Below are 27891 nucleotides of genomic sequence, written 5' to 3'. Positions count from 1 at the left end.
CACTCGCCTCTGCTCCTGCCACCTGCCCGGGCCCTCCCGCTCCCCTGCCCCTCGTCCTGCGCTGGGTGTTTGTGCGTTCAAGAGATGCGGGGCCCCCCCGTGACCCCTGCTGGGGCCGGGGGACATGGGGTGGGGGGGCCCCTAATGCCCACGCGCTGTCCCCCAGGGTTTTAAAAATATCCCCCCCATCCCACACTTTGCCCCTGCACCCCAAATCTCAGCCCAGCAGAGCACAAAGAGCCCCCCCCCGCCCTCCCCCAGTCTAGTATATACAATATAAGGTATAAATAGATAAATAACCTTATCGCCCCTGTGCCCCCCTGCCAGCCCGGTGCCAACATGGGACACACGGAGCAGCAGGTGTGTGTGGGGGGAATATGAGCAGAGTGACCTCCCCCCATGACTGTGCCGGCAGCTCAGTTTGGGGTTGGGGGTGGGGGGTGAAGCGGGTCCCATGCGCTTCCCCCGCCCCCCCCAGCCTTGGCACCTCACGGGGGACAAGGGGGTCCCAGCATCACCCTCCCGCCCCATCACTGCCACCACCAGGGGCTTCCTGCATCTGCAGCCACGTTCAGGGGAGGGGACAGGGGACATGAGAGACCCTGCATGTGTCCCCCCCCCCATAACAGGGGAGGGATGGGGGAGGGGGAAGGTGGGGACAGCCCCTCCGAGGAGGGCGACTGCAGGGCAAGGGGTGCTCACATTTAAAACCGCCGACAAGAAGAAAAAAACAAATAATAAAAGGAAAAAAAAAAAAGTAATCTAACACTTAAAATGAGGTAGGTTTGGGTGCAGAAGCTCCTTGTGTCTGTCAGGGGGCCGGGGCGCGCTCGGCCACGCACACAAACAGAAAGAGATCCAAGGAAGCGAGGGGGTCCCGGCCGTTGGCGGCGGCAGCACGGGGCCCAGATTGTCAAGCTCAAGGAGTCCGTGTTACCTTGGTACGGAGCGAGCAAATGTTATTCCAAGTTTCTCGGTTCTAAAAAGCCGGGTCGGGCACTGAACTCGTTGCCTTCCCCACCGTCCTCGGCCCGCCCCAGCTCCGCTGAGGGGACTCCCCCCAACACGCATTGCCCCGGCCAAGGACTGAGAGAGGGTCTGGGGAGGGGGCAGGGGTGCCCCCCGCCCCATGTTTCTCCTTGCGGGACGAAGCCAAGAAAACCCTGAGTTGCCGGTTTGCCTGTCCCGCCGGAGCCTCCCAGTCCTGGCGACTGCCAGAAGGGCCTGGGAGCTGCTGCTGCTGCTCAGCGCAGGGGCTCCGAGGCGGCGTGCTGCCCTCTCCCCAGCCTCCTTTTTTTCTTTTTTCTTTTTTCTTTTTTTTCTCCTTTTTTTTCCCCGTTTCCCTCCCCCCCCAGCTAGTTCATCCACTTCCGGCAGTTCCAGGCTCCGCAGTGGCAGGGGATCTTGTGCTGATCGTCCTCGAAGTCGAACTGGTAGTCGTAGGTGAGCTGGGGGCAAGCGAGGAGTCATGCGGGGCACGGCCCGTGTCTCCCCCAGCCATGTACCCCAAAGGAAGACACCCCTCACACCCCCCTGCCCATCACCGCCCCGCGCTCCGGCCTGACCTCCTCGCCCTTGGGGATGCGCCGGCTGGAGATGATGATGATCTTGTCCTCTTTGTCAAAGGTCACAACTTCGGCCACGCAGTTGGGGGCACAGGAGTGATTAATGTACCTGCCGGTGACAGGGGGGAGGAGGGGGACACACATAGGCAGCATGAGGATGAGCCAGGCACACTGTCACCGTTGTCCCCAGGTACCACTGCCGCACTCCTCACCTGGCCGGGCCACCCGTCAGCGTGGCATCAATGACGTGCTCGTTGTTGATGCGGAACATGTAGATCCCCCGGTTCTGTGGGCAGATGGCAAGACAGCGTCACCCACTGCCCCTCGCCTGTCCCCTTGTCACCAGGACCGCCCCACAGCCCACTCACAACCCACCTGCTCCTCGTAGATCTTCTCCCGCCGGTTGGCCACCTCATTGCGGATGATGGTGCCGATGTACTCGATGACCATGGTGTGCTTCTCGATGTCCTTGGCTGCATAGAGCCCCAGGCCCTGGATGCGGGAGCGTGCCAGGTACACGTTGTTTTTCCACTCCGTCTTCAGGCGCCGGTACTGCGAGGACTTGGAGTGCACAAACTGCTTGCTGTAGGGCGTGTTGGTCTCGCCGGTGAAGGTGCTCTGGTAGGCCTTGGACATGCTTGTGCTGTTGAGGGTGTGGGGGCTGCCAAGGGGGCCGCGGGGAGGTCAGAGCAGCAGCGGTACGCGCTGCACCCCCCCACCGTGCTCCCCAGCTCACCGCTTGTAGTGGGTGAGGATCTTGGGCTCGGAGCGGGCGCAGCCCGTGGGGTTGATCATGAGCGGCAGCTCCATGAGTGGGTGCCGCCCATAGCGGAACAGGTAGTTCTGGCAGCTCTCAACACCGGGCAGCTGTCACGGAGGCACCATGGGGTTGAGCGGTGTCGCCACACGGGCCCCCGCAGCTGCCAGCCTCCCTCCTCCTGCACTGAAAGCCTCCCCGAGCTGCTTACCGACTCGGCGATGCGCAGCACCGCGTGCACTGTGAGGCCGAAGAGCTCCTCGCCCTTCAAGTACTCAGGGAAGAGCCGCAGCATGTCAGCTTCCTTCCTCATCATCGCCACCGGCTCGATGATCCGGTTCCAGACAGCTGCCGAGGGAAGACAGGGTGTAACAGAGGGACCCAAAAGCTTCCTAAGCGGGGACCCCGGATCACCCTGTTTTGCTGGTTTTCAAAACCAGCACCAGGGCCCTGATGGCTGGTGCTGGTTCATCTCATCACCGGATGGCAGGAACCTGGAGGAAGATCTGGCACCTGCGGAGCCCATTGAAACTCACCCTGTGGCGAGGAGTCAGAGAAGATCAGGTCTTCCAGGCCCTGCTCGATGACTTGCACCACAAACTCGGGGCGCCCGTTGTTCTCACAGATAGTGCAGCGGTAGCAGCAGCGGCGGTTGTTGGTCCGCAGGCTCCAGTAGATGCGTGTGGCCTCGTAGCCCACGGGGTAGAGCGCCGTGACGCTGTGGAAATCGGCCATCTGGTGCGGCAGGAGCTGCCCGATGGCGTGGAAGACCAGCCCGCCTACGCGGAACATGTGGAGCCGCTCACCGCGCTGGATGATGCTGGCGATCTGCTTCACCTCGTCCCGCTCGATGTAGACGCGCCGGAAGACCGTGAAGCTGCTCAGCTCCTGCTCGCAGGGGCCCTTGAGTTTGTGCAGGGGGCACAGCATTGTCTTGTCCTTGAAGAACATGCACTTGGCGCGGATGGCGCAGGCAAAGTGGTAGACACTGGGGCAGCGGATGCGGTTGCAGCTGTTGGTGGCGCCCGTTTTCTGGCAGAGCGAGCACTTAGTGAGCAGCCCGCGGTGCAGGGCCACCTCCACGTTGATAAGTGCCCCCCCCTGTGTCTCGTACACCTCCGTAGACCACAGGGCACAGTTCAGGTGGACCCAGAGGTCCAGGTCGAGGTTGAGCAGCCGGGCTGGGCCATCTGTGGCCCCGTCGCCCTCCTCGTGGCAGAAGCAGCACTTGCGCAGGTCCTGTGGCACCTTCTCGGGGCGCAGCGTGGTGCCCAGCTTTTCAATGAACTCCGCGATCTCCTTGTCACCATCCCGCTTGGCCCCCCCCTTCTGGATGGTAACGAGGAAGCGGAGCCGTTTCCACCGCACTCCCTTCCACTTCTTCAGCCGTGGCCGCGCATCGTCCCCATCTTCCGGGGGCCGCGAGCGTGGCTTGAAACGGGGCGGTGATGGGGCAGCCGCGGCACCAACGTCCCGCGGCGACGGGGCCGGCGGCGCCGGGGACGCCGGGGCGGCCTTATGGGCGGCCTCAGGGTCGGGGACGCGGGCAGCCTCGACGGGGCTGGCCGGGGAGGGAACGGAGGGGGACAGCGGGGGCGAGGGCTCCTGGGGCATGGCCGAGAGCTGCCGCACATCCAGGTTGGAGACATTGTGGACGTAGCAGTGGTGCAGGGTCTTGTCAGGTGCGGGAGTCTCCTGCAGCGCAGAGGACACAGGTCAGAGTGCCCCAGGGATACAGGTCCCAGGTCCTGGCCCACGGTCCTACCTCCCCTTCCGCGCACCGTGGGATAACTCAGGGCCACAAGGACCCCCGCACCTCTCCCCAAGGCCACCGGGCTCTTAGCTCCAGAGGACCCTCCTGCAGGACCCTAGTCCTACTGAGACCCCCATGCAAGCCCAGATAAGACAAGACCCCTCAACACACCTCTCCTCGCACCACAGCCTCCCAAGGACCAACCTCCTGCACCACTAAACAACCTCAAGGGGACCCCCCGCACGCCACTGACCTGTTTGAGCAGCGTCAGGAGGTCCAGCTCGCCCTTGAGGCTGTAGCCTGGTAGCACCGCATCAAACTGTTTCAGCCACTCGGAGCTGCTGTCTGGCCCCTTCCCAGCCAGCGCTGCCTTCTCCTTGCTGCCGAGCATCCCTGAGGGAGAGCCAGGTTGGCAGGAGGGGTGCACGGGGCTGGGCGGCCAGGGCCGTGGCAGGCACTCACCAGTCACGTCTGTCTCCACCTTCTTGGCTTCCACCACAGCCCCTCGCATGGGGCTGTCTGGAAACAGCACCTCATAGGAGCTGGGGATCTTCATGCTCAGCAGCTCGGCCATGGCCACCATGACCCCGTTGAGGTTCTGCGTGAGAGGAGGTGGCAGCCATGAGGGACGGGGGTCCTGCTACCGTGCAGGGATCCCGGCACTACGTCCTGCCTCGGGCCGCCCCCTGGCTCACCTTGGCGGCTGCAGCCGACACCGTCAGCATGACGGAGACCTCGCTGCCCTTGGCCTTTTCCCATGGAGCACCTGGGCCCACCGGGCCCGCCTTCCCAGCAGGTGCTCCGAAGGGCTCCGCCGACTCGTAGGGCTTCATCTCAGGGAACACTGGCAGGGGAAAAAGGGGTCAGAGCCGCGTGGCCTAGCGCTGCCGATGGGCTCCAGCACGGAGACGCTGCAGGGAATTCCCTGCTTCTCAGTGCGGCGGGGGAGACTGGGATGCAGTGCAGGGATGGGGAGCTGCCAGCACCACCAGAACAGCCCAGTCTTGACTCAGGGGACAGGCACAGGGCTAGATCTAGCCCACATATCCCACAGATGCTTATTATACCTACAGATCCTCCTCTGCCCAGCCTTGCCCTTACCCAGCTTCCTACCAGATGCCCCATGGAAACCTCCCAGATGCTTCATGCACCCCTTTGCGCCCAACCTACCCACCCAACCTCCGAACACACCTGGGCTCCCCCTGCACACTCTGTACACTCTGCAGACCCTGCATGGACCCTGCACAGCCCCTGGCCCGATGCAGCCCACCTGGGATGCTGGCACGCGGAATGATGGGGATGATGGGCGAGAGCACTCGCTCCTCTAGCTCCGGCTTGGCCTCACTGAGCAGCGGGAAGCGCAGCAGCTCCTCGCCCAGGACACTTTCGGGCGATGAGGCCGGCACAATGCTGTCAGGAGAGTCGCTCTCATCGTCGCTCTCCATCCTGGGGGTGGGGATGGAAGACAGGAGGCATCAGGGCCCCGGCTGCATTCAATGGGATGGCACCGGGGACCATGCGGGGACTCACCTGACGTCCTCGGTCTGGTTGTGCGGAGGGGTGGGCAGGGCTGCCAGCAGGTCCAGGCTCTTCACTTCCACGGCCGGAGCATCTGCAGAGGGAAAATCTGGGTCTTATGGGAGCACCGTGCACCACTGCGGTGCCGGCACCACCACCTTGCACTCACCTTTGTGGCCGTGGGGCTCACGGTCCGGCTCGGCCTCCTTGGGCTGCTCGGCCAGTTCCTCTGCAGCCGTGACGCCGTTCACCAGCTTCTGCTGCACGGATGGTGGCGGCGTCGGGGGCAGCGATGAGGGTGGCGTGGGTGGGTTGCTGAGGTTGTTCTGCAGCGTGGGGGACATTGGTGGTGAGCCCAGGGACGTCGTTGACCCCAGCGGGGGACCCCCAAGGGCGCTGGCCTCACCTTGGTGAGCAGCTGTGAGTAGTAGTCTGGCACGCTGTCGAGCACCGCACTGCCGAAGGCGCCGCGCAGTTGGCTCTTGCCATTGAGGGCGCTGCTGCCAAAGGGCGCGAAGAGGCTGAAGTTGGCTGTGATGGTCGGCTCCGTGAGCGGCAGCAATGACAGCTCCTGGGGACAGAGCCGAGTGAGCAGGGGACACCTCGCGCCCGCTGCCGCCACCCCTGGCCGTAGCCTTACCTGTTTGAGCTGCCTCATCAGGGCCTCGCCGGACCTGAGTCCATCGTCCTTGCGCAGCTTCTTGCGCGACACCGGGACCCGTTCGCTGCCCTTCTGCACACGCTTGGGCTTGGCGGCTACCGGTTTCTTAGCCAGGGAGGGATCCTAGTGTGTGGGGGGGAACGCAGAGGTGACAAGGCCAGACACAATTGCGAGGACGTCCCCACCGCAGGTGTCCCCAGCACCCCACTCACCTCGCGGCCCGGCAGCGCAGGGGGCTGCTGTGCAGTGCCCCGGCTCTCCGCATGCCCGTTGAGCTCGCCGGGACTCTGTGCCGCCAGCTGCACGTTCTTGGCGCGCAGCAGCTTCTGCAGCAGCAGGTGCCCAGCCTCGGAGCGGCCACCGAGGCCTGGGGGGCTGCCAGCCAGGGCGCCCCCCACCGCATCCCCGTTGGCCTCTGGCTTCACTGGCTCCTGAGGCTCTGGCTCGCGTGCAGCAGCTGGCAAGGCCGTCTCCTCCCTGGGCTCCTGCTTGACGGGGAGCTGTGGGCACTCATCAGGGGTCCCCTCCACCCCCTGCCCGTTGACAGAGGTTTCAGCCACGTCGTCATCAAGCGCCGGTGGCTCCGAGCCCCAGGGGCTCTGGGGCAGCTCCAGGGGGGCGACGGGGCTGGGGGCCAAGCCCCCCGTGGTGGTTGGCGTCGGCGTCTTTGGCTCGTGGGGGCTCTGCTCAGGGCTGGGCTGGGAGTCCAGGGGTGACAGGGCTGGCGGCGTTGAGAGCCGCACGAAGCCGGGCTGGGGGCCACGAGTGGCCAGTGCCGCCTGCACCAGCTCGGCCAGAGGCTGCTGTCCTGGCTGCGACCGCCCGCCAGTCCCCGGATCAGCGGCGAATCCGGTTGGCGCCTCTGTCAGGACTGGCGGCCGCACCGGGAACTGTGGCCGGGAGGGCTGGCGTCCTGGCGGGAGCCCCTGCTCTGGCACCGTCCCGGGGAAGGGCCCAGACTGCCGCAGCGCCTGGTTCTGCTGCAGGAGGCTCTGTTGGTGCCGTTGCACCAGGAGGGCCTGCAGCTGCTGCTGCTGCTGCGGTGTGAGGTGCCGCAGTTGAGGGTTCTTAGCCAGGACGCCCTGCAGCTGTGCCCGGATCTGGCCCATCACCGGTGCTGGCACCGGCCCCAGGATGCTCGGCGGGAGTGTCGGCGCAGGCTGCGGTGCCGGCCCTGCTTTTTGCTGCCCGGGGCTCTGGAGCCGCGGCGGCGGCAGCGCTCCGCTGCCCGGTAGCCCCTTGCCCGGCTGCTCGGGGCTGGGGGGCTGCGGCGCAGGTGGCAGCTCCGTCACGAGAGCGGAGCCGGCAACGTCCCCGTGCGACTGCGGCAGCTCTGGCCTGGCCGCACCAGGGCTCGGCAGCGGCTGGTGGAGCAGCCGAGCGGAGGTGCCCAGGCTGCCTGGTTGTGGCGAGGCCAACAGCAGCTGCTGGCCCTGCCCCAGCTCAGTTGGGTGCTTAGGGGCCGTCGGGAGCCCCAGTACAGCCGGGGACTCCGCAGCACCCAGCCCCGGGGCTCCCTGTGGCTCTGGGGGGCCCTCGGTGCCCTCGGCAGGCGGCCCGTCCATCGGCTGCTCCTTGCCTGCTGCAAGCGGCTGCATCCCCTGTGCCAGCTGCAGCCCAGAGGGGGCCTGGCCGGGCACCCGGGGCTGCGCAAAGTGCTGCAGCGGGGCTTGCGGTGGGTGCAGCGGCTGCCCCAACACCAGCCGGTGCCCCAGCATCGCAGGCGACTGCGGTGCCAGCTGGGGTGAGCCCAGCACCCGCTGCTGCTGCTGCTGTTGCTGGGGGGTCAGCAGCAGCGGGCGCTGCGGGGCCCCAGAGCCCAGGCCGCTGGGGTGCTGCAGTGCTGGGGTCTGCGCGTGGCCCAGCAAGGCCGGTGGCTGTGGAGAGAGCTGCTGCACCAGCAGGCTCTGCGGCAGCGCCGGCTGCTTTGGGCCCACAGGCTGCCCGATGGCCCCCTGCGCCGGGGGGGCTGCCACCTGCTGCACCCCCAGGCCGGGTTGCTGCATGGGGGGTTGCTGCGGCAGCGGTGGCTGCGCCAGGCTGCCTGCTGGCTGCATCGCTGGCTGTGCCATAAGGCCCTGCGGCTGCAGCGAGGGCTGCGGCAGGATGCCTGGTTGCTGCAGAGCTGTTTGTCCCATGACACCCGACTGCTGCAGTGACGCCTGCGCCATGATGCCCTGTGGCTGCATCGATGCCTGTCCCACAGCACCTGGTTGCTGCATTGACACTTGTCCCATGACACTTGTCTGCTGCATGGATGTCTGTCCCATAACACCTGGTGGCTGCATTGACGTCTGTCCCATAACGCCTGGTTGCTGCATTGTCTGACCCATAACGCCTGGTTGTTGCATTGACACCTGTCCCAAGACGCCTGGTTGCTGCATTGATGCCTGTCCCATGATGCCTGATTGTTGCATTGACACTTGGCCCAAAACACCCGTTTGCTGCATCGATGCCTGTCCCGCCATGCTCGGCTGTTGAATTGACATCTGTCCCATAACACCCGTCTGCTGCATTGACACCTGTCCCATAACACCTGGTTGTTGCATCGATGCCTGTCCCATGATGCCCGGTTGTTGCATTGATGTCTGTCCCATGATGCCCGGTGGCTGCTGCTGCTGCTGCAAGGACACCTGCCCCAGCATGTTCTGCTGCTGCTGCTGCTGCAGCTTCTGGGCCAACTGCATCCTCTGAAGCTGTCTCTCCTGCATCAAGCGGTTGTCAGCAGCCAACCCACGGAGCGCGGGGTTCCCGGGGAAGAAAGTGCTGGATGTTCCGGGCACTGGGGCGCTGCCCACGGCCTGCTGGCCCATGAAGGACAGGCCCTGTGGCACAGCCATGGACACGCCACCCTGGGGCAGGCGCAGGCCCCCGGGCTGCCCTGACTGTTGGCCCAGGCCCTGTGCAGCTGCTGCAGGCTGTGAGAGCGGCTGCTGGACGCCGTGCGCCGAGAGCAGCTGCCCGGGAAGTTTAGACATGAGGCGGGGGCTCTGCGAGGGGCTCAGGGCCATGACGGCCGACCCTTGGTGCTGCTGCTGATGCTGCTGCTGCTGCTTGTTGCGGTACTCGGCCATGAGGTTCGTGTGCTCCTTCTGCTGCTTCCGCACCTGCCAGGCATGGTGGTGGCGTCAGCCCCACAGAGAGAGAGGGCTGTCCCACGCGTGCGCACAACACCTACCTGATCCAGCTGCTTCTGGATTTTGCTCTGCTGCTCCGTCACCAGCTTGAGCTTCTCAGCATCGGCCTCAGGGAACTCGCGGCCAGCCTTCTTGGCTGTGCGCTGCTTGGCACACAGGGCTTTGCGCGACTTGCGGTGCGCCCCGATCTGCTCCTCCAGCACCTTGAGCTGCATCTGCAGCAGCTGCTGCGTGTGGAAGAGCCACTCCTCATACTGCCGCTGGTCAGCCTCGTCTGCGGGCGGCAAGAGGACTCTGCTCAGCAGGCAGCCCCCAGGGCCACCCCCCAGAGCCACCCCTCAGGGCCACCGTGCTACTCACTGATGACACCCTGCGCGAAGGCGGGCGGGTTGGGGCGAGCCTGGGTCGAGTCCGTGCCGCTCCGCTCCTAGCGTGGAGGGCAGACGGCCATGAGGAGCCGGGCCATGTCCCCAGTGCCCTCCCGTCCCCTTGCTGCTAGCACAGGGTGGCACAGAGGCGCTGAGCAGAGCAGCTTGCCCGGCTCCTCCACGCGCCGCGCTCACCTGCCCGCCTCCTGCCACCATGTGGTTCTGCATCTCTGAGACTGCCGGCGCTCCCGAGAGCCGCTGGGCCAGCAGGGAAACCTGTTGCCTTGGGGATTGACATGGAAAGGAGAAGGAATAAGCCAGGGTGGGGGTGCTGTGGCCGCCCATGGATGCCCCCGCTGCACCCCTTACCTGTTCATTCCTGGAGCCACCCCAATGCTGCCCTGAGCCATCACCTTCTTGATGCCCTTCAGTGCTACCATCTTTGCCTTGGCGATGGGGTCCATGATGTCCTCGGCAGCAAATTTATCCAGATCTGCCACGAGAGGCACCCCCGGGTTAACCTGGGCTGTACCAGGGATGCCGCAGGCCCAAATAGAATGGTCAGAACGGCCCCATTTCCTGGCAGGGCTCCCAAAAGCAGCCATGTCCCTCGTGTCCCCTGTTGCAGGCGGGGCCAGCATCACCACGCGCCCAGTGCCTACCTGTGTCGGGGAAGAAGCTGTTGGCGAGTTGCTGCTGCATGACGAGCTGCGGCGGCTTCAGCCCCAGGCCAGGTGGCTGCCCGGCACCCATTGGCTTCTGCATGAGCACAGGCTGCTGGCCCTGTTGCGGTGGCAGGGCCACCTGCACACCGTGGGGGGCTGCCAGCACATGGGGCTGCGCCGGGGCCATGCCCATGTGCCCGGCCAGGGGTAGGCCCTGCTGCGGCCCCCCGAGCCGCGACTGCTGCGGCTGCAGGAGCTGCTGTCGGGCCATGAGTCCCAGCTGCAAGGTTGGCTGCGGGGTGCCCAGGCGGGGGCCCTGCCCCTCGGGGGGCTGCCCCGGCGCCCCAGGGTGCAGCAGCGGGTGGCCTGCGGCTGGGAGGTGCTGCGGGGCGCCACGGGGCAGCTGCACCGACATCTGCTGCTTTTTCTGCAGCTCCTTCTTCTCATGCTCCAGCAGGTCCTCGATGAGCAGGGGCAGCTCGCTGGCCACCAGCGAGCTCTCCATCTTGTCCAGATCATCGGCTGGTGAGTGTCGGGCACTGCCCAAGCCCAGGGCACCTCCATCCAGCTCGAATTTCTCCAGCAAGGGGCTGCCCTGGTTGCCTAGTGGGGCCAGCACGCGGCCAGGGCCAGAGTAGGGGTCCTTGTCCAGCACCGGGACCCCCGCGTGGCCACTGCTCGGGAAGTGAGTCAAGCCCAAGCGAGCCGGGCCAGCCCCAGGGTTCAGGAGGCTCTGGCCCGATTTCAGCGTCAGTTCGAGGGAGACAGAGATTTTATCCGGGCCCTGCAGGGCCTCCGACTTGACGGGCATGGAGAGGCGCTCGGGGCCGGTGAACTGGCACGGCGATGTCTTCAGGCAGCCATCCTCCAGCTTGGGTTTGACGTCGGTGGGCAGTGCGCCTGCCTTCGCTTCCAGGCCCTGTGCCTTGAAGGCCACGTCTGGGGCCAGCGTGGCACCCGGAGCGGCCCCCACAGCCACCCCCGGTGCCAGCCCTTCTTTGGCCACTTCCCGGGCCTCTGTGGCTGCATCCTTACTGTCCCCAGTCTCTGGGAGCTTCGAGGTGGGCACTGGGGGCTCCGTCTTGAGCTGGGCTTCGCGCTCGGCCTTCTCGTTGGCCGACTCGACGAGGCGCAGGTGCTCATTGAAGATGTCCTTCTTGTCACCCGTGTCCAGCTCGGGGTCAGTGTAGGCCAGCAGGTCGAACTCATCTCCATTCAGCAAGTCATCAAGGTGGGGATCCGCCGTCTCCAGACTGTCCAGGTTGTCCAGGTCATCGTCCCCTTTCGCCACATCTGGGTCCAGGCTCAGGTTGGCCAAATCATCGTCTTCCAGGTCCTTATGGGAGCCGAAGTCATCGTCCAAGTCAGGCTCCACAGCCACCTCGCAGGGCAGCCGCCCCCCTTCTAGGCTCAAATGGCTCTTGCCCGGGGCAGGAGCCGGCACGGGCTCTGGTGCGGGACTGTCCTTGGGGCCCTCGGGGCGGAGGGGGGCGCTGGGGGGCAGCGGGCGCGGAGCCACGTGCTGCAGCTCCAGGCCAGGCGTGGGGACGGTAGCCTTAGCCAGCGGCTGCTGATGGCTGTTGCCCATCTTGGCGCCTTGCGGGGAGGCGGGCGGCAGCACCATCGACATTTTGGGGGGCTGCAGCGTCGGCGTGGAAAGAGCCTGTACGGGCATCACTGGGGCGCAGATGCCCTGCGGGGCTCCCTCGTCACCTGGCAGGAAAAAACGGGGCCGGGGCGGCTGGGGGACAAAGGGGGAGCCCACAACGTTGCCAGGTCCCTTCTGCACATTGTGCCGCAGCTCGATGAAGGGGGCACCCAGCGGGCTGGGCGCAGCGGCCACGGGCTCGGCGGGCGCTGGCAGGCGAGTGCCCAGGGTGCCGGCAGCCGGCGGGGCGAAGCGGGAGGTGACTGGGAGCCGCAGGGCCGCGTGTTGCTGCTGCTGCTGCTGCTGCCAGAGGTGCTGCTGCTGCTGCAGGGACGGCGCTGGGAAGACGCCTCGCGAATAGAAGGCCGGGGGGGGCCCCACTGCTGCCCTGCAAGGCACAGTGGCATCAACATCGGCTCAGCACTGCCTGACCTCCCGCTGCAGCTGTAACACCGCTTAGGTGCCCTGGCATGGCCCAAAGCACTCGGGGCAGCAAGGGGAAAGTGCAGCCACCCCCTTGGCGCTCGGAATCCCACTCGGTCGCTGCCGAGGGGACGGAGTCACAACCGCAACGACCTCTGAGCAGGACAGGCCCAGTGGGAATGGCCGCCTGGGTCCCTCTGCATGCTCACCTGCTGTTGATGTCCAGGGCGGCCGGTGTGGTGGCCGGCGGGGGCCGCGCGATCCGCTCATCCTGCGTGAACGCTGCCTGCACCGGGACGGGCAGCTTGGCGGTGCCAGCCAGCGGCCCCAGGAGGCTCTTGTCCTGGGAGGGCAGCAGAGGAGCTGGTGTCACCTGCAGCACCTACTGCCACCCTGGCCCTCTGCGCGGCCCTGGCCCTACCTGTGCCGGCTGGTAGGGCGCCATGCCGAAAGCCTGACCGCTGGGCTCGGGCACCCAGCCTGCTGGTCCCGCTGCTGCAGCGGCGCTCTCCTTCTCCTGCCGCAGGCTGTTGCGCTGGATCTGCTGGCGGATGAGCAGCTCACGCAGCCGCTGGCGCTGGGGACAAGATGGGCGTTAGGGCACCCAGCAGGTCCAATGCAAGGAGACTCGGGCAGGGCGATGATGCAGGGCAGGAACACAGACCCCACAGCACCCACGGGTACCTCGAGCACCCAATCACTGGGCTGCACCAGCCCATCCCCATGAAGGCACCTGTTGTTTCTCCATAGCTCTAGCGAAGGCCAGAGCTGGTCCCCCCATTCCCACCGCTCCAGAGGCTCCCCTTCCAGGCTCAGCTTGCAGATAGATGGTGACTGGACGCGGACAACGCGTGCGAGCCCTCACCTGCCTCTGCTTCTCCAGCTCCGACTGGCTCATGGCGCCCAGGGCTCCATCCTGTGCGCTTGGCAGCTCGCCTAGGTCGCGGTTCAGCGGTGCCGACAGTGCGGTGGTCGCCGCCACCTCCCGCTTGTCGGCCGGCGTCGTCAGCACCGCAGCTCGGGGCACGTAGGCGACCGAGGCATCCTGCGGCTGCGGGGCACTCGGCGACGCCTGTGGCAGCACCGAGGGTGGCCGCAGGGGCGAGAGGCTGTAGGTCTCGGCAGCGCCCGCGCCTGGCCCCAATGGGCTGCCTGCCTGGTGGAAACTGGGGGACGAGGTGTACCCCGCGCTCTGGGGTTTGCTGGGGACGTAATGGCTGTTGAGCCCGTGCAGCTGGTGGGACGGGGAGCCTTTGAGCGGCTCAGAGACAGCCGGGGGGAAAGTGAAGCGCATGGGGGGTTGCCCGGTGGTGAAGATGCCGGCGCCGGGCGAGCGGGCAAAGGGCGGCTGCTGCGGCACGCCTGGTGCCTTGGCCGGGGGCTCGCCCGTCGCAGCACCCCCGAAGCCCCCGCTGCCCGCTGGGCTGTGCGACAGCGGCGCCGCAGGCAGTTGCGCCCGGGGGGGCTTGTGCAAAGGGGTGAAGGGGTCCCGGGACTGGGGCCGCGAGGGCGGCTGGGAATAAGGGTCGGGGGACTGGAAGCGAGGGGTGACGGGCGACTGGCAAAAAGCCTCATTGGAGAGAGGCCGGGGCGTGAGGGGCGACTGGGAGCTCGATTGTGATTGGGGGCTGGCGGGGATGCGGGAGAAGGGCTCGGAGGGCAGCGAGCGGGGCGGAGCGGTGCAGCAGCCCTCGGGGGGCTGCGGCCGCGGCGTCAGCGGCGGCTGCGCGTACGGGTCCGAGTAGGGCGACTGGCGGAACAGGTCGGCGTGCCCGGGGGGTGACGGGGCCAGTGGGTGGGCATCAGGGGGCCGGTGTCCCAGCCCCGGGCTCTGCGGCTCTACCTGAGATACCCGTGGGGTCAGGGGGGCTTTGAAGACGTCGGCCACCTTGAGCTCCGTGCTGGGGATGTGGGTGCAGCCCGGGGAGTCGCTGTAGCCCGTAGCAGGGACATAGCCAGGCGAGCAGACCCCCAAGGCCCCCCCGTCCTCCTTCTTCACTTCAAGGCCCTTCTTCTGCTCGCTGAAGGGTAGGGGCGAGAGCAGGGCCTCGGGGGGCCGGGCCCCGGGGCTCCCCGGCCCCGACAGGTTGTCCAAGGAAGGGCAGCGGGGCTTGAGGAAGGGGTCGGGGGTGCCAGATTGGTGCCGGGGGGTGCCCGGCGGCGTGGGGTGGAAATCGGGGGGCTGGGTGCGAGCTCCAGCCAGGGGCTGCCCTGGGAAGGGCTGAAAGGCAGCGCCCACCGTGGGGCTCTGGCCCAAGGGTGAGGGGAAGCGCGGCTCCGGCGCGTAGGAACCCGCGGCGCCGTAGGGATCGTGCGAAGGCACTTGGGCAGGAGACTGGGGCGGCAGCTTGAGGAAGAGCTCGCTGGGAGACTCTGGCCCTGCTCCAGTGCCCGCTGGCGGCTTCAGGAAGCCCTCGCCCACGCCCGGCGGGCTGCCCATGTAGACGGGCTGGGCCCCCGGCGGCACCGGGATGCGCAGGTGCAGCGAGGGCCTCTCGGGCTTGCGCAGTCCCTCCCCTTTGGTCTGCTTGTTGATCTGGCTCTCGGCCTGCTGCAGAGAGAGCCAGGGGCATCAGGGCCACAGGGGGACCTGCACATTCCCTCCCCACAGTCTGGGCAAGGGGCGAAGGGGGCAGGAGGTGGCCAGGGCTCCCGGGAGCACCAAGTGCCTCTCCAACACATACCTTCTGCACCTTGTTGATACGATGGGCTGCCCGGTTATCTTTGGCCTTTTGCTAACGGAAACACAAAGCCGGGTGATGGGCGGGCCCGGAGACCTGGATGTCCCAGCCCAGCAGTGGCCAGGCAGCACTCACCAAATAGGGGGCTTTGTCTGTGGCAGGGACCTTCCTCCAGAGCTTCATGATCTGTTTGCAGCGGCTCGACCAGTCTGGGAGTCCAGCGGAAACAAACGACACAGGTGGAGGGAAAAGGTACGTTAGTCTGTGCCCAAGGAGCCCAGCCTCATCCTTGGTGGGCGACTGTTGCCTTTCCCGATGGGAACACAGAAAAGAGCAGCCGTGATGACAGGCACGCTACGTTGTGCCCAGCTTCCTGTCCCACTTAGGCTGCGGCAGCCGCTTACCTGGATAATCTTGCTTGAGATTGGGGAAGTTCATGTTGGCATAGAGCACAGGCGAGATGGTGGAGAGCTCGCCCAGCTCCTCATCCTTCTCCCAGCGCTGCAGGCTGCGCTGGTTGTAGGACAGGCCGTCGCCCTCACCCTCCGTGGTGGGTGTTGTGGGCGTCGAGGGGGTGGTGGCGGCCGAGCTGCTGGCCCAGGGGCTTTCAGGCTCACAGTGCTCCGGGCTGAAGAAGCCGCTCCGCTCCCTGCATGGGAAAAGAGGGTGTCACGGGTGGGCAGGGAATGGGGAAAGAGGGGGTCCCATGGGACAAACCCCAGTGCCCCTGGCCCTCCACGTACCTGTTATCAAGGAACGGCGATTGACAGACACCAGGATACGAATCCAGAGAGACAGAGCCAGAGAGCGAGCCCAGCGAAATGCTCCCTGCAAGGGAAGACAGAGGGGGCTGCAGAGGGGGTGCAGAGCCGGGCACAACCCAGCACCTGCTCCCAGGAGCCCAGCAGCCCTTGAGCACCGCGAAGGCTTCCCCACCGCTCCAAAACACTCTTCACCTTCCTGCCCAAAGCCGCGCAGACATCCAGGAGTCGGGGAGGGGAGGACAGAGCGCAGATGGGGACGGAGGAGCACAGGCTTTTTCCCAAGGTGTGGGGCCGGGGGGTGGTAAGTCCTGCCCTTCTCCCTGCTCCCGCCGGGGCTTCCCCGAGGTGCCGCATCTGGCCCTGGAGGTCGTGCCACCTCCACCCACCCTGTCCCGGCAGCTGGAGGTCTCCTTGCAGGAAGGGCCGCTGGGAGAGCGGTGCCCGGCTGGGGTCCTGCCCTCCGACGCCGGCCTCCATGCCTGCAGCCACGCAGTTCAGGGGCTGCTCCCCGCGCTCCGCGGAGCCCAGCACATCCTTGAAGAGCTGCTGGACGTCTTTGCTCTCCATTTTGGGCAGCTCTGCACAGGGAGGGGAGAAGAGGCGCGGGGGCGATGGCGGGCGCCGCGCCGAGCTCGCCCTTGCACGCTGCCGGGACCTGGGAAAGGAGCCCGGGAAGGGGAAGGGGGGAATCCTGGTTCCGAGTGCCCCTGGTGCCCACCCTCCTATATCCTCAGTGGTGAGGGAGCCGGGAATGTGGCGAGGGAGTCGGGAATGCGGCAAGGGGGCCTGGCTGCAGCTCCCAGTGCTCTGCCCCCTGGAGCAGGGCCACGCGGGGACCCGTTGACCTGGTTCCCGCCTCTGCAGGGCTGGCTCCGCGCTCACCTTCCGTAGGGATCTTGTCCAGGTCGGAGCTGAGGGCACCCTCGCCGGGAGTTGCTGGTTTCTCAGTGTCCCCGGGGTCTGGAGAATCCTTCGGATCTTCAGTCCCTGGGAGGAGGGGAAAGCAGCATGAGACTCTGAGCACCCAGCCAGGACCTAGGAACCCCGTCCAGGCTCAGCCCCCATGCCGGGACCCCTAACTGTGCTCAGCCTTGCTCTGGGGCTGCAGACCCCTGGCCAAACCCTCAGCTCCCACCTCCAGGACCCCCATCCAGGATCAGCCCCTCCTTGGGACTCAGAGCCACTTCCTAGTCCCACCCCGGCCTCTACCCCTGCTCTGCACCACTGTGCTGTTCATTCAACCCCCTCAAAAAGGGGTTCCAATGGGGATCCCACCCTCCCCATCACCCCCATGGGACCACTCTCTCTTGCCCCATCATGCAGACGCAGCCATGGGGCTGGTCGGAGCGTCCCAGCCCTCTCTGTAGCCCCCCGGAGCCCTCCCCGTTGCTCCTGACCCCCCAGCCCGGCCGACGGGAGGACGCGCCCCCGCGCACACAGCCGGGCAAGACGCGCCACAGGAGGGCGCGCTAGGCTGCAACTCTATGGTAACTGCAGCACTCTATGGTTTTGCACGGTGGAAAAGCATGCTGGGAGACCATAGAGGTTCCTCCCGCCCCGCCTAGAGTAGGCCCGTCAGCCATAGAGACGCGCGGGAAAGAACACCCTACGCACATCTCTATGGTGATCGGCAGGGACGATCTAGGCCACGTTTCGATGGCCATGGGAGGACTCCGTTTTGCGAGGAGCCCCCTCCCCAAACAGGAAACCTCACGCTACCCTAGGACCGCGTATACATGCCGAGGGGTCCCCGGAACTCACCCAGGTCCTCGGCCTTCGCCTCATCCTTGCCGTCATCATCAGGGGCTGCGGCACTGCCGTCGGTGCTGTCGTCCCCTGGCAGGTGACAAGGGGGGTTAGGACACGCCGCAGAGGATTCAGCAGCCCCCCGAGTCTTCCAACAACCCTCACGTCTTCCTCGACAGCCCTCAACAACCCCTGCAGCCCCCAACAATCCACAGCATTCCTGGGGACCCCCAACAACCCAAGGCAACCGTGGTAACCCCCAACAACCCAAGAGGCCACCAAAAACCCGCAGCTCCCGTGGCAACTCCCAGCCTCCATTAGAGTCCTCCAAAAACTCTTTGCTTCCTCCAACCATCCCCAACCTCCACGATAACCCCCAGTACCCCCCACCCAAGTCCTCCAACAGGCGCAGACACTCACCCCGGGGGTGTGTGGGGGTCTCCCTCCTCTCCAAGGGCCCCCCTGGCAGCGCCCCGGCCACGCTGGGGTCCCCTTTGGGCCGCGGGGCGCCCTGGCCCAGGCAGGGCCGGGCAGCCCCGTCCCCAACGCCGCCGGCCGCCAGCAGTGCCTTCCGGCTCAGGTCCATGAGCGCCTTCCCGAAAAACGCCTCCTGTGCAGGAAGGGCCCGTCAGTGGCGTGGGAGCCCCCGGATGTCTCATGACAGCTCCGCTCTGGACACACCAGCCTAGTGCTGCCGTGCCCACCCATGCAACCATCCATCCATCCATCCCTCCCAGCACCACCTCTATCCGTCTGTGCATTCCTCCCAGCACCACCTCCGTCTGTCCAACCTTCCCAGCGCCATCTCCATCCATGCCGTTCATCCCAGCACCATCCCTAGTCATTCATCCATTCTAGCACCATCTCCATCCATCCCTCCATCCCAGTGCCACCACTACCACAACCCCCAGCCATTTCCACCTGGAGGTAGGGAGGGAACATGTCCTCCAACTTGCTCTTCTTCCGTCCCCGACGCTTCTTCTTCTCGTCCCCTTCTCCCGAGGCTGGATCCAGGCCACCCTCCGCTGGGACATCCCCCGCCGGAGGCCCTGGGAACACCATCCCCATGATCATCAGCCCCCAAAGGAGCCCAGGGCAACACCCAGCCTGCAGGAGAGCCTCAGGCAGGACACCCCATATGCCCATGGGCATCCCCCAGGATGGGTGAAGGAAAGGCGTCAGGGATCCTACCGTCCTCCGGGTGCCCCTCGGTACTCAGCCCCTCGCGCCCCACTTCGGGCAGTGAGGCCGAGACCTTCTTGAGGCGGGTGTGGGACTTGCGCTGCCGCACCATGAAGCCACCGATGCCTGACGGGAGACAGCAGGGGTCATGGCGGGGCCCATCGTGGGGTCCCCACCCAGCCCCCCACAGCGCTCACCGGGGCGGTACGGCTTGCGCTTCCTCTTCTTGCTCTCCTCCGGATCCTCCAGCCCCTTGCCCAAGTCGGCGTCGGCGCTGCCGTCGCGCTCAGGACTGGCCGAAGCCTCCAGCTTGATCTCACACTCCATGTGCTCGACACCCACTGCAAGGTCAGGGGTGTCACCGGCACCTCCTGCACCCGCCTCTGTGTCCCCATCCCGCCTCGCAGCGGGAATCTCTCACCTTCAGCCTTCAGCAGGTCCTCAGCGTCCAGGTCTCCGTCCTTCTTGTCGTCCGGGCCCAGCGCATCGCTGCCCTCCAGGACACTGTCACCATTGAGGGTGCCAGGGCGCGCGGCCTTGCGTTGCCGCCGCTTGTGCAGCGGTGACATGGAGAGGTTGCGGAGCACGGCCATGCCCGTCTCTGTCAGCCACACACCCTCGAAGCGGAAGTACTGGGGCTCTGCCAGGAGGGAAAGCAGCAGCACTGGGCACAGCCGCCTCCAGCCATCCCAGGGCTATCTCCATCCATCCATCCATCCATCCATCCATCAATGCGCCATCTCCCTCCATCCATCGATGCACCATCTCCATCCATCCATCAATGCCAGTGTCACCATTTTCATCCATCCATCCATCCATCCCAGCACCACCTCCATTTGTTTGTCCAGCTATCCCAGCACCACCATCTCCATCTGTCCACTCACCACCTCTCTGTATATCTCAACACTACCACCTTCTTTACCCCTCCATCCATCCAGTCCAGCATCATCTCCATCCATCCATCCCTCCCTCCATCCCAGCACCATCTCCCTCCATCCCTTCCTCCCTCTCAATGCTACCACTATGTCTATCCACCCCAGCACTGTCTCCATCCATCCATCCATCCATCCATCCATCCATCCATCCATCCATCCATCCATCATCTCCCTCTATCCATCCCTCCCAATGCTACCACCACCTCTGGCCACCCAGCAGCGTCTCCACCCACCCACATAACCCAGCACCACCTCCACCCACCTCAGCACCACCACCTCCATCCCCACCAGCGCCTGTACCTGGCTCCTTGATTTTCACGGAGCCGATCTCCAGAGGAGGCGCCGGCACTGCATAAAGAGAGCGGCCCACGTGAGTGCCCGCAGCGCCCCACGTGCTCCTGCCCGTCCCCACGCGCCCTGACGCTCACCGGCCGGCTTCACCACGTAGGGCTGGCAGGCGCTACAGTCGAAGCCTTCATCCGCCGCCTGTTCCACCTCCTCCTCTGTGAACAGGCTGTCGCACGCCGCGTGCAGCCACCTGTGGGCAGCGGCAGTGTCACAGGCACGGCTGGCAGTACAACACCCGCCGGGCGGCAGCCCGTGCTGCGGGACTCACCGCTCGCAGTGCCGGCACTGGATAAGCAGGTCGTCCTCCACATACTTCTCACGGCACACAGGGCACACGACGAGGCTGGCGCAAGGCGCGCAGTGCGTGTAGTTGTTCTGCCACTCGCAGTGGAAGCCGGGCGACGCGGCGCCGCACTGCACGCAGCACACACACCTGGCGGGCGCGCGGGCCCTCAGCATCTGCCCCGCACACCCCTCCCCACGCGCGCCCGGCACCCGCCCGCACCACTTGCACTTCCAGCCGCCCTTGGGCACAGTCTGCAGCGGCGGGTCCAGGCAGTACGTGTGATAGCTGATATCGCAGTCATCGCAGAGCAGCAAGCGTGATGGGTCGGACGCCTTGCCGCACACCTCGCACACGATGCACTCCACGCAGCGCCAGCCCTTCAGCAGCATCACCTTGGTGATCTGCGTGGGGAGGCAGCCGCGTGAGAGCGGCCCATGGCCACGCACCAGGACAGGGCACCGCACCAGGACAAAGCCACACACCGGGACATGGCCCGGGCTCATGGCCACGCACCAGGACAGGGTGCCGCACATGGCCATGTACCGGGACATGGCACGGCAACGCACCGGTACATGACACGGCTGCATGGCCATGCTCCAGGTACATTCATGCCATCCACTGGGCCATGGCATGGCCACACATCGGGACATGCTACAGTCATGAGGCCACACATCGCAACATGACATGGCTGTGTGGCCATGAACCTGGACACGACACGGCCACATAGCCCTGCACCAAGACACAGTATGGCCACAAGGCCACACACTGGAATATGGCCTGGCCTCATGGCCCCTCTCCAGGATGCAGTAAAGCCATAAAGGCCACACACTGTGTCATGGCACGGCTGTGTGCCATAACATGAATATGCACATGTTATAACATGTATAAGTACATGAGGGAGAATGTAGGGAGGAAGGGCCAAGCTTTTCTCAGTGGTGGCCAGTGACAGGACAAGGGGCAATGGGTGTAAGCTGAAACCCAGACAGTTCCATCTCCACATGAGAAGGAACTTCTTTACTGTGAGAGTGACAGAGCAGTGGAACAGGCTGCCCAGGGAGGTTGTGGAGTCTCCCTCTCTGGAGGTCTCCAAAACCCACCTGGATGTCATGCTGTGCCACATGCTCTAGGGGTGCCTGCTTGAGCAGGAAGGTTGGACGAGATGATCTCTAGAGGTCCCTTCCAACCTTGAACACTCTGTGATTCTGTGTGGCCATGCACCAGTAAATGGTATGGCTGTAAGGCCACACACTGGATCATGGCACAGCTGTGCACCAGTTGCACAGTATGGTCATATGGCCACGCACAAGTACACGGCCCCACCATGCACCAGGACAGACGTCTCCCCCCAGGCCTGGCCTGGCCACGGCCACCTGCAGATGCGGACAGCGCTCCCGACGTCCCTCACCTTGCTGTTGACACAGTAGGGGTGGTAGCACTGGGAACACTGGGAGCAGGCCAGGAGGTGCCCCTCGGCGCCGCGCCCGAAGCTGCCACACACCACGCACATGTCCTGCGGGAGAGAGGTGTGAGTGGAGCCCATGGCGGCGGCCGGCGTGCCCGGCCCGGTCCACTCACCTGCATGAGCACAAACTTGTCCGTGTTGGAGAAGAGGACCACCGTGTTCTGCATGGTGTCGTCGTCATCCTCGTCCTCCTCCTTGCTGGGCGAGCTCTCCACATCGGCAAGCTGCTGACAGAGCAAGGATGGGGACTCAGCACCAGCACGGCCACGCGGGGCACTAGCCCCAGCCTGATGCCAACCCAGGGGGGCAGCAGACCCCAAAGCCCCCCTGCAATCGCAGGGACCGTCTGGGCACCGGCCCCATGTGGAGGACGAGGCCACTTCCTGGCCTGGTCCAACTGGCATTCCCAGGGACCCGCTGCCCTCCAGGGTCCCCTGCCCGTCCCCGTGGCACCCAGGAGCTCCCAAGCCATTCCGAGGGACAGGGACGGATGCTGGGGAAAGCGGATGGGATGGATACCGCGAAAAGGGGGACGGGAAGGATGCTTGGCTCTCAGCCCTGCCACTAGTAGCTCAAGGACTCCCCGGCCCCAGCCCCGCCACCACCCCCAGCCCAGCCTTACTGCTAGGGTGTCAACGGACGAGGTGGTCGACTTCAGGCGCGCACGGCCCCGGCCCCGGCCCCCGTGGGACCCACCTCGGGGGCGCCTCCGCCCAGGGAAGCTGCTGCTGCGACCCTAGGGCCAAGGGGGAGAGGGGAGTTACGGCCGCCCGCGTGGACCCCCACCCCGCCGCGCATTCCGCCTGGGGCCAAGGGGTGGGAATGGAGGGGACGGAGAAGGGGGGGGGGCCCAATCCCCATCCCACCCGCTGTCCCCTTATGTGGCAGTGCCCCGGGGATCTCCCCCTGCAAGGAGGAGAGGGCCTGCGGGAACCCCCCAGCGCAGTACCTGCTTGACGCGGGACCGCCCCGGCGAGCTGCGGCGCCGGCTCTTGTCCCCATCGCCTTTGGGCGCCGCCGGCTCGAAGGGCAGCGAGTCGTCGGTCTCGGCGCCGAGTGGTATCGCAGTGCCGTCCTCCTTGCGAGGGCTGCCCTCGGCAGGGGCCAGCTCGAGGCAGGGCGACCCCCCTGCCTCACCGTCCGGCGAGCCCAGCAGCGCCTCCGAGCCGGGGAAGCTGCTGCTCGTGTCACCCTGGCTCAGGTTGGAGAGCTCGTGCAGGATGTCGGGCCGCGGGCGCAGGGTGGGAGGCTCGGGTGCTGCATTGTCCACGCACGGCGGCGGCAGCTTCAGGTCCATGGGCATCCCAGGACGTGCCTCCTCCCGCTCCAGCGGCTCGGGGGAGCCTTTGGGGTCGCCGCTGGGCTGCCCTTCCTCCAGCCCGTCCTCCTCGCTCAGCAGTGGGGAGCTGCCACTGGTGCCCTCACGCTCTAGCCTTGGCGCCTCTTCTTCTTCCTCCTCCTCCTCAGGCAATGCCGGGAAGAGCCCCAGCTCTGGGGCCGGACTGGCGCAGGGGGCGTCCATGGCGGGGTTGCAGGGGGACCCCTCCCCGCCACCACCCATCTCCATGTCCTCACCCTCAGGGGGCTCGACAGGGGCTGGGGCACAGGCGGGGGAGCCCAGCGGGGGTGGTGGGGAGCTGGGCGGCTCCGTGTCCATGGCGGTACCGGGGGGCTCAGGCAGGGCCGGGGCGGGCGCGTTGGGCACCTCGTCCTCAGCGGCACTGGGTGAAGGAGCCGGGGGGTGGGCAGGCGAGACAGCGCGGAGATCTGGGGAACACACAGAGGGACAGTGACGATGTGGCCCCACACAGACCCGCCCCCATCATGCCCACCAGCCCACAGACCCACCTGGAGGTGCTGGGGGCGGCAGAGCCACCTCAGGGGGCAGCAGCGGCTCCAGCTCCATGGCCTCCTCGGGGGGCAGCTCAGGAGGCACCTCGAGGGCCAGGGCCGGTGCCTCCTCCACCACATCCACCTCTGGAAGGAGACCTGCAGGACGGGGCTGTGTGTGAGGGGGGACAGGAAGGACACAAGCATCACAGGAACCCCTCGCCAGCACCCAAGGGACACGGAGGCACCAGGACACCCCCCTATGGTGTTCCCCTATGGAACACCAACATGCACAAGCAGGCGGAAAAGGGCTTGGGGTCCTCCTCAGGGGGTGGCTCAGGGTCCTCCACGGGGGTCAGTTCCATGGGGGACAGTTCAATGGGGGGTAGCTCATCGAGGGGGGGGTCTTCAGGGGGTGTCTCATCAAGGTGGGGTTTGTCAGGGGGTGTCTCATCGAAGTGAGGTTTGTCAGGGGGTGGCTCATCAGGAAGGGGTTCATTGGAGGGGATCTCATCAGGTGGCAGCTTTTCCGGGGGTGTCACATTGGGGGGCGGCTTTTCCGGGAGCGGCTCCTCACAGGGCGACCCCCCATCGCCTGGGGCTGCTTCCTCTCCATCCGAGAGGGCCTCATTCTTGTCCAGGGCTGTCTTCCTGTCACAGGGGAGCACCTCGCCGCTGTCCAATGGTGCTCCATCACCCCCGAAGTGCACCCCAGTGCCATTTGCAGGTGCCTCGCCACCACTTGAGGGGGCCACAACAGCATCCAGGGGGGCCATAACAGTGCCCGGGGGGGTCTCGGCAGGCTCCCCGCTGGGCTCTGCGGGGTCAGCTTCGGCCACGGGCACGTCCACGTCCGCCGGCTCGTTGTGCTCAGGGGACACCGATCTGCACGGAGGAGCCGGATGAGGGTGGCAGCTCTCTTCCTTGGCATTCCACAATCCCCTCATACCATCCGCAAAGGGAGGGAGACACCCCCTCCGCCCCCCCATCCCAGCTGACTCCCCCATCCCCACTCACGCCAGGTCTGTGGGGGCCAGCGGGGGGCCTGGCTCCGCCGGGGCATCCTGGCTGCAGCACCGCTCCTGGCCCCCCAAATCTGTCCTGGAGCACTGGCAGCCGGGCTCCCGCCCGGCCGGGCACTGGCCGCCCTCAGAGCAAACCCGGCAGTTCTGGGGAGGAGACGCAAACATGTCGCAAGGGGGGAGCGAGGACCAGCACGGCCGTAGGGACAGCTCACAGGGGGCCCCGCAGGCCAGCCCAGGACCCACCTTGCACTTCCAGGAGGCAGCAGGGAGGGTCTCGATGGCCGGCTCCATGCAGAATGTGTGGTAACCCTTGTCACAAGCCTCGCACACCAGCATCATGGAGTCCTCGCCGGGCAGCCTGCGAGGTGGGTAGGGGTCCGTGAGCGCCGCTCCATGACCCGTCCCCCCCCGCCATCTCCTGCAAGCACCGTGCGGGCACCTTACCTGCAGGTCTGGCACACTTTGCACTCAGGGCACTGCCAACCGGCGCGCTTGTGGGGCGCCAGCACGACGTCGAGGCAGGCGCCATGGTAGTGCTGCCCACAGCTGGTGCAGAAGAGCAGGTCCCGCAGGTCGCCTGGCCCATCGCACACCACGCACCGCGCGTCCCCTGCACACGGGACAGCGGTGGCGTTAGCAGCACCACCAGAGCCTTGTCCCGCACCCCCATGTGAGCTGGCACCCACCCGTCTGCGCTGCCTCTGCCACGTGCTCTGGGCACAGAAGCCGCAGGGTCTTCATGGACTGGAAGCAGCCGCTGGCCGCAGCGCAGGGAAAGTGGTAGAGCCGGGGACACCCATCCGCACGGCACGGGATGGTGGCTCCCATCCTCTGACAGTGTTCACATTTCTGAAAGCAACAAGCGTGCAGCATAGTCACTGAGGGCGTGATGCACAGCCTGGGGGCCCCGCAAGCGTCCCGTCACGGACTCACCTGCGAGATCCCTGAGAAAACAGCTCTGTCCACATGCGTTAGCCCAGTGGCACCTGGCAGCACGTCCGCAGACCAGGCAGCGCAGCAGCGGTGCACCCAGCAGTGTCCTGCAGGGAGTTGGCATCGGGATGGGGTCTGTGGCACGAGAACCCCACACACCTCACACCAGGCCCCTGGGCTCACCTGTCGGCTCAAAGAGCTCTGCCAGCACCACTGGTTCGGGAAAGCCGACCGGGGCCGGGTCGTCTGGTGGCGGCTTGTGGTGGCTCTCAGTGGCCTCGGGCGCTGCCGGCCACAGGGGCCAGTCAGGCGGCGGGTCAAAGCGCTGCAGCTCCTGTTGCCCATGTGGGCTCCAGGCCCCACAGTTGCAGAGGGCGCAGCGGCGGGCCGGGGCACTGCAGCATGTGGGGACATTAGCAGGGGACACGGAGCGGCAACCTGGTCCCTGCCACGCCTCGATGTCCCTGTCCTCACCTGCCAGCCTGCGGAGGCTCCTGGGTGCCTGTGTGCTCTGGCTCTGACCCCACCAAGGCTCCTTCAGGCGGCTTCAGGGGGTCTCCCTCTGCGCCAGCCACCTCCTCTGAGGATGCAGCACCATCGGCTGCTGGAACAAGCGGCCATCGCAGCCCTAGCGACAGAGCCCCCCACGGCGCCCACCCAGGCACCCCACACTCACCTGGCGCCTCCGAGTCCTTGTCCTCACTGGGTGGCTTCTGTTCATCCATCCTGCCGCCTGCTGTCCCCTCCGGAGAGGCCCACGACTGCAAGGGCATGAGAACCATGATCACCTAGCGTCCACTCAGCCACACGCCGCTTATGGCTCCCTAGAGGTCTACAAGACCCTGGCGCCAGTGCCCTGATTGGGGTGGGCATCCCAGGTCTTCCAGGGCTCGGCGCACCCCACAGCCCCACGCGGGATGCACCGAAGCTCCTCCGTGCCCCAGCCTTGTGCTCATCTCAGACACAGTAGGACGCAGGCGCCAGGGATGCTCCTGCGGGCAGGGAAGCAGGAATGGGAGCCCAAGGGGTTTCCGGACCCTGAAGTCCACGTGCATCTCCAGAAGCAGCAGCAAAGTAGGAGCAACTGGACACCCAAGACCAGGTCCTCATGTCCCCACCATAAGCAGCCGCACGCAGCCAATGACCTCTAAAGCCTCAGTTTTCCCAAGGCCAGCACCGAGCTGGCCAAACCCTAGCATTGCCCGGGGTCCCTCCAGGTAGAGGCTGGCGCCAAGGCTGTGCAATAACACTCCTGCCTGATTGCTTTCCTTCCCAAGCACCAAGATCCGAAAATGACACCAAAATTACAGTTACAGATTAAGAAGAGCCTGTGGAGAAGCTGTCGGACAGGAGGGGTCCGCGTTCTACCTGTCTGGGCTCTGCCCATCGCCCCCGTGATCCCTCCCAACTCTATATCCAACATGCGTCCCAAAAACACAAGGTGGCCTCGTCAGGTGGGAGGGCAAGGTCTAAGGGCTGCAAATTAGGGGTGGGGGAGAGCAGCATTTCTAAACATGTCCCCAGTGTCACACGGAGACCGGTGCAGACTTGAGAGGGGAGACGGGACCAGCCTGGATTCCTGGGCTGTGGGAGCCACACGGGGCTGTGCCAGGGGAGGACGCAGCCCTCGGTGCTGTCGCCGTCGCCACGGGGCAGCCACGGCCACCGAGCCACCCTGCATGCTCCCGGTGGCATCGAGCGGCCCTTGGGTGATGGAGGCAGGGGGCTGGGATGGGTCATGGAGGTGTCTGCAGGAGTGCAGGGTGCTGGGCAGTCACCCCTGGGCGATGGAGGCGGCTTGCGGCACTCAACAGGTAGCAAGAGGGCAGCGACGTGAGGGGACGGCCCGTGGCCCCCGCGCAAATCTCCGTAATCCAGTGCGGATTAGAGCCGGGCGGTGCAGCCGGGCCTGCGGGCCGCGGAGCCGGGGACAGCCCCACGTCACCGCCGTGGAGGGGACGGGGGACAAACATATAGAGCGGCACCGGGAGTGGGAGCCACCCCCGCCTCCCGCCGGGAGCCCGCCCGCCGCCGCCCCGTGCCCAGCGAGGCCCGCGCGAACCCCCCGCCGCGGAGCGGAGCCGCCGAGGCCCGTGCGCCCTCCCCCGCCGGGTTCCGTCGCGGCCTAGCGCGGCCCCGTGGGCACCTACCTGCGCTCACAGGGCGGTCCGGCGGCCCTCAGCCCGCGAAGTCCATGGGCTGCG

At 66.1% G+C, this 27891-nt stretch overlaps 1 protein-coding gene across 1 annotated transcript; it reads right to left on the bottom strand.

Moving 5' to 3' along the window:
- Positions 1–1350: 1350 nt before the first annotated feature.
- On the bottom strand, positions 1351–27890 carry KMT2D (lysine methyltransferase 2D). The gene is made up of 56 exons (XM_026047372.1): positions 27838–27890; positions 26364–26448; positions 26234–26291; positions 25899–26151; positions 25688–25822; positions 25441–25603; positions 25199–25364; positions 24998–25112; positions 24747–24898; positions 24028–24614; positions 23748–23888; positions 22849–23666; positions 22525–22635; positions 22013–22123; positions 21843–21947; positions 20657–20838; positions 20420–20584; positions 20232–20341; positions 20104–20151; positions 19290–19508; positions 19066–19209; positions 18878–18994; positions 18608–18735; positions 18107–18296; positions 17702–17776; positions 16823–16927; positions 16323–16518; positions 15920–16000; positions 15581–15825; positions 15312–15385; positions 15180–15230; positions 13361–15046; positions 12917–13072; positions 12705–12838; positions 11431–12250; positions 10422–11328; positions 10129–10252; positions 9955–10042; positions 9752–9818; positions 9433–9665; positions 6467–9361; positions 6234–6377; positions 6000–6164; positions 5763–5919; positions 5606–5687; positions 5346–5521; positions 4771–4919; positions 4534–4673; positions 4329–4455; positions 2859–4017; positions 2534–2670; positions 2302–2432; positions 1941–2226; positions 1778–1851; positions 1566–1674; positions 1351–1448 (listed from the first exon to the last, which is right to left on the bottom strand). The coding sequence occupies exons 2-56, from the start codon at positions 26410–26412 to the stop codon at positions 1356–1358; spliced, it is 15333 nt and encodes a 5110-aa protein (XP_025903157.1). The 5' UTR covers positions 26413–26448; positions 27838–27890; the 3' UTR covers positions 1351–1355.
- Between the last annotated feature and the right edge of the window lies 1 nt (position 27891).

Source organism: Nothoprocta perdicaria, unplaced genomic scaffold (genome assembly GCF_003342845.1).
Source record: "Nothoprocta perdicaria isolate Ctin4 unplaced genomic scaffold, notPer1 scaffold_497, whole genome shotgun sequence".
NCBI lineage: Eukaryota > Metazoa > Chordata > Aves > Tinamiformes > Tinamidae > Nothoprocta > Nothoprocta perdicaria.
Note: the sequence above shows the minus strand (reverse complement) of the source record. Positions and strands in the feature narration are given on the sequence as shown.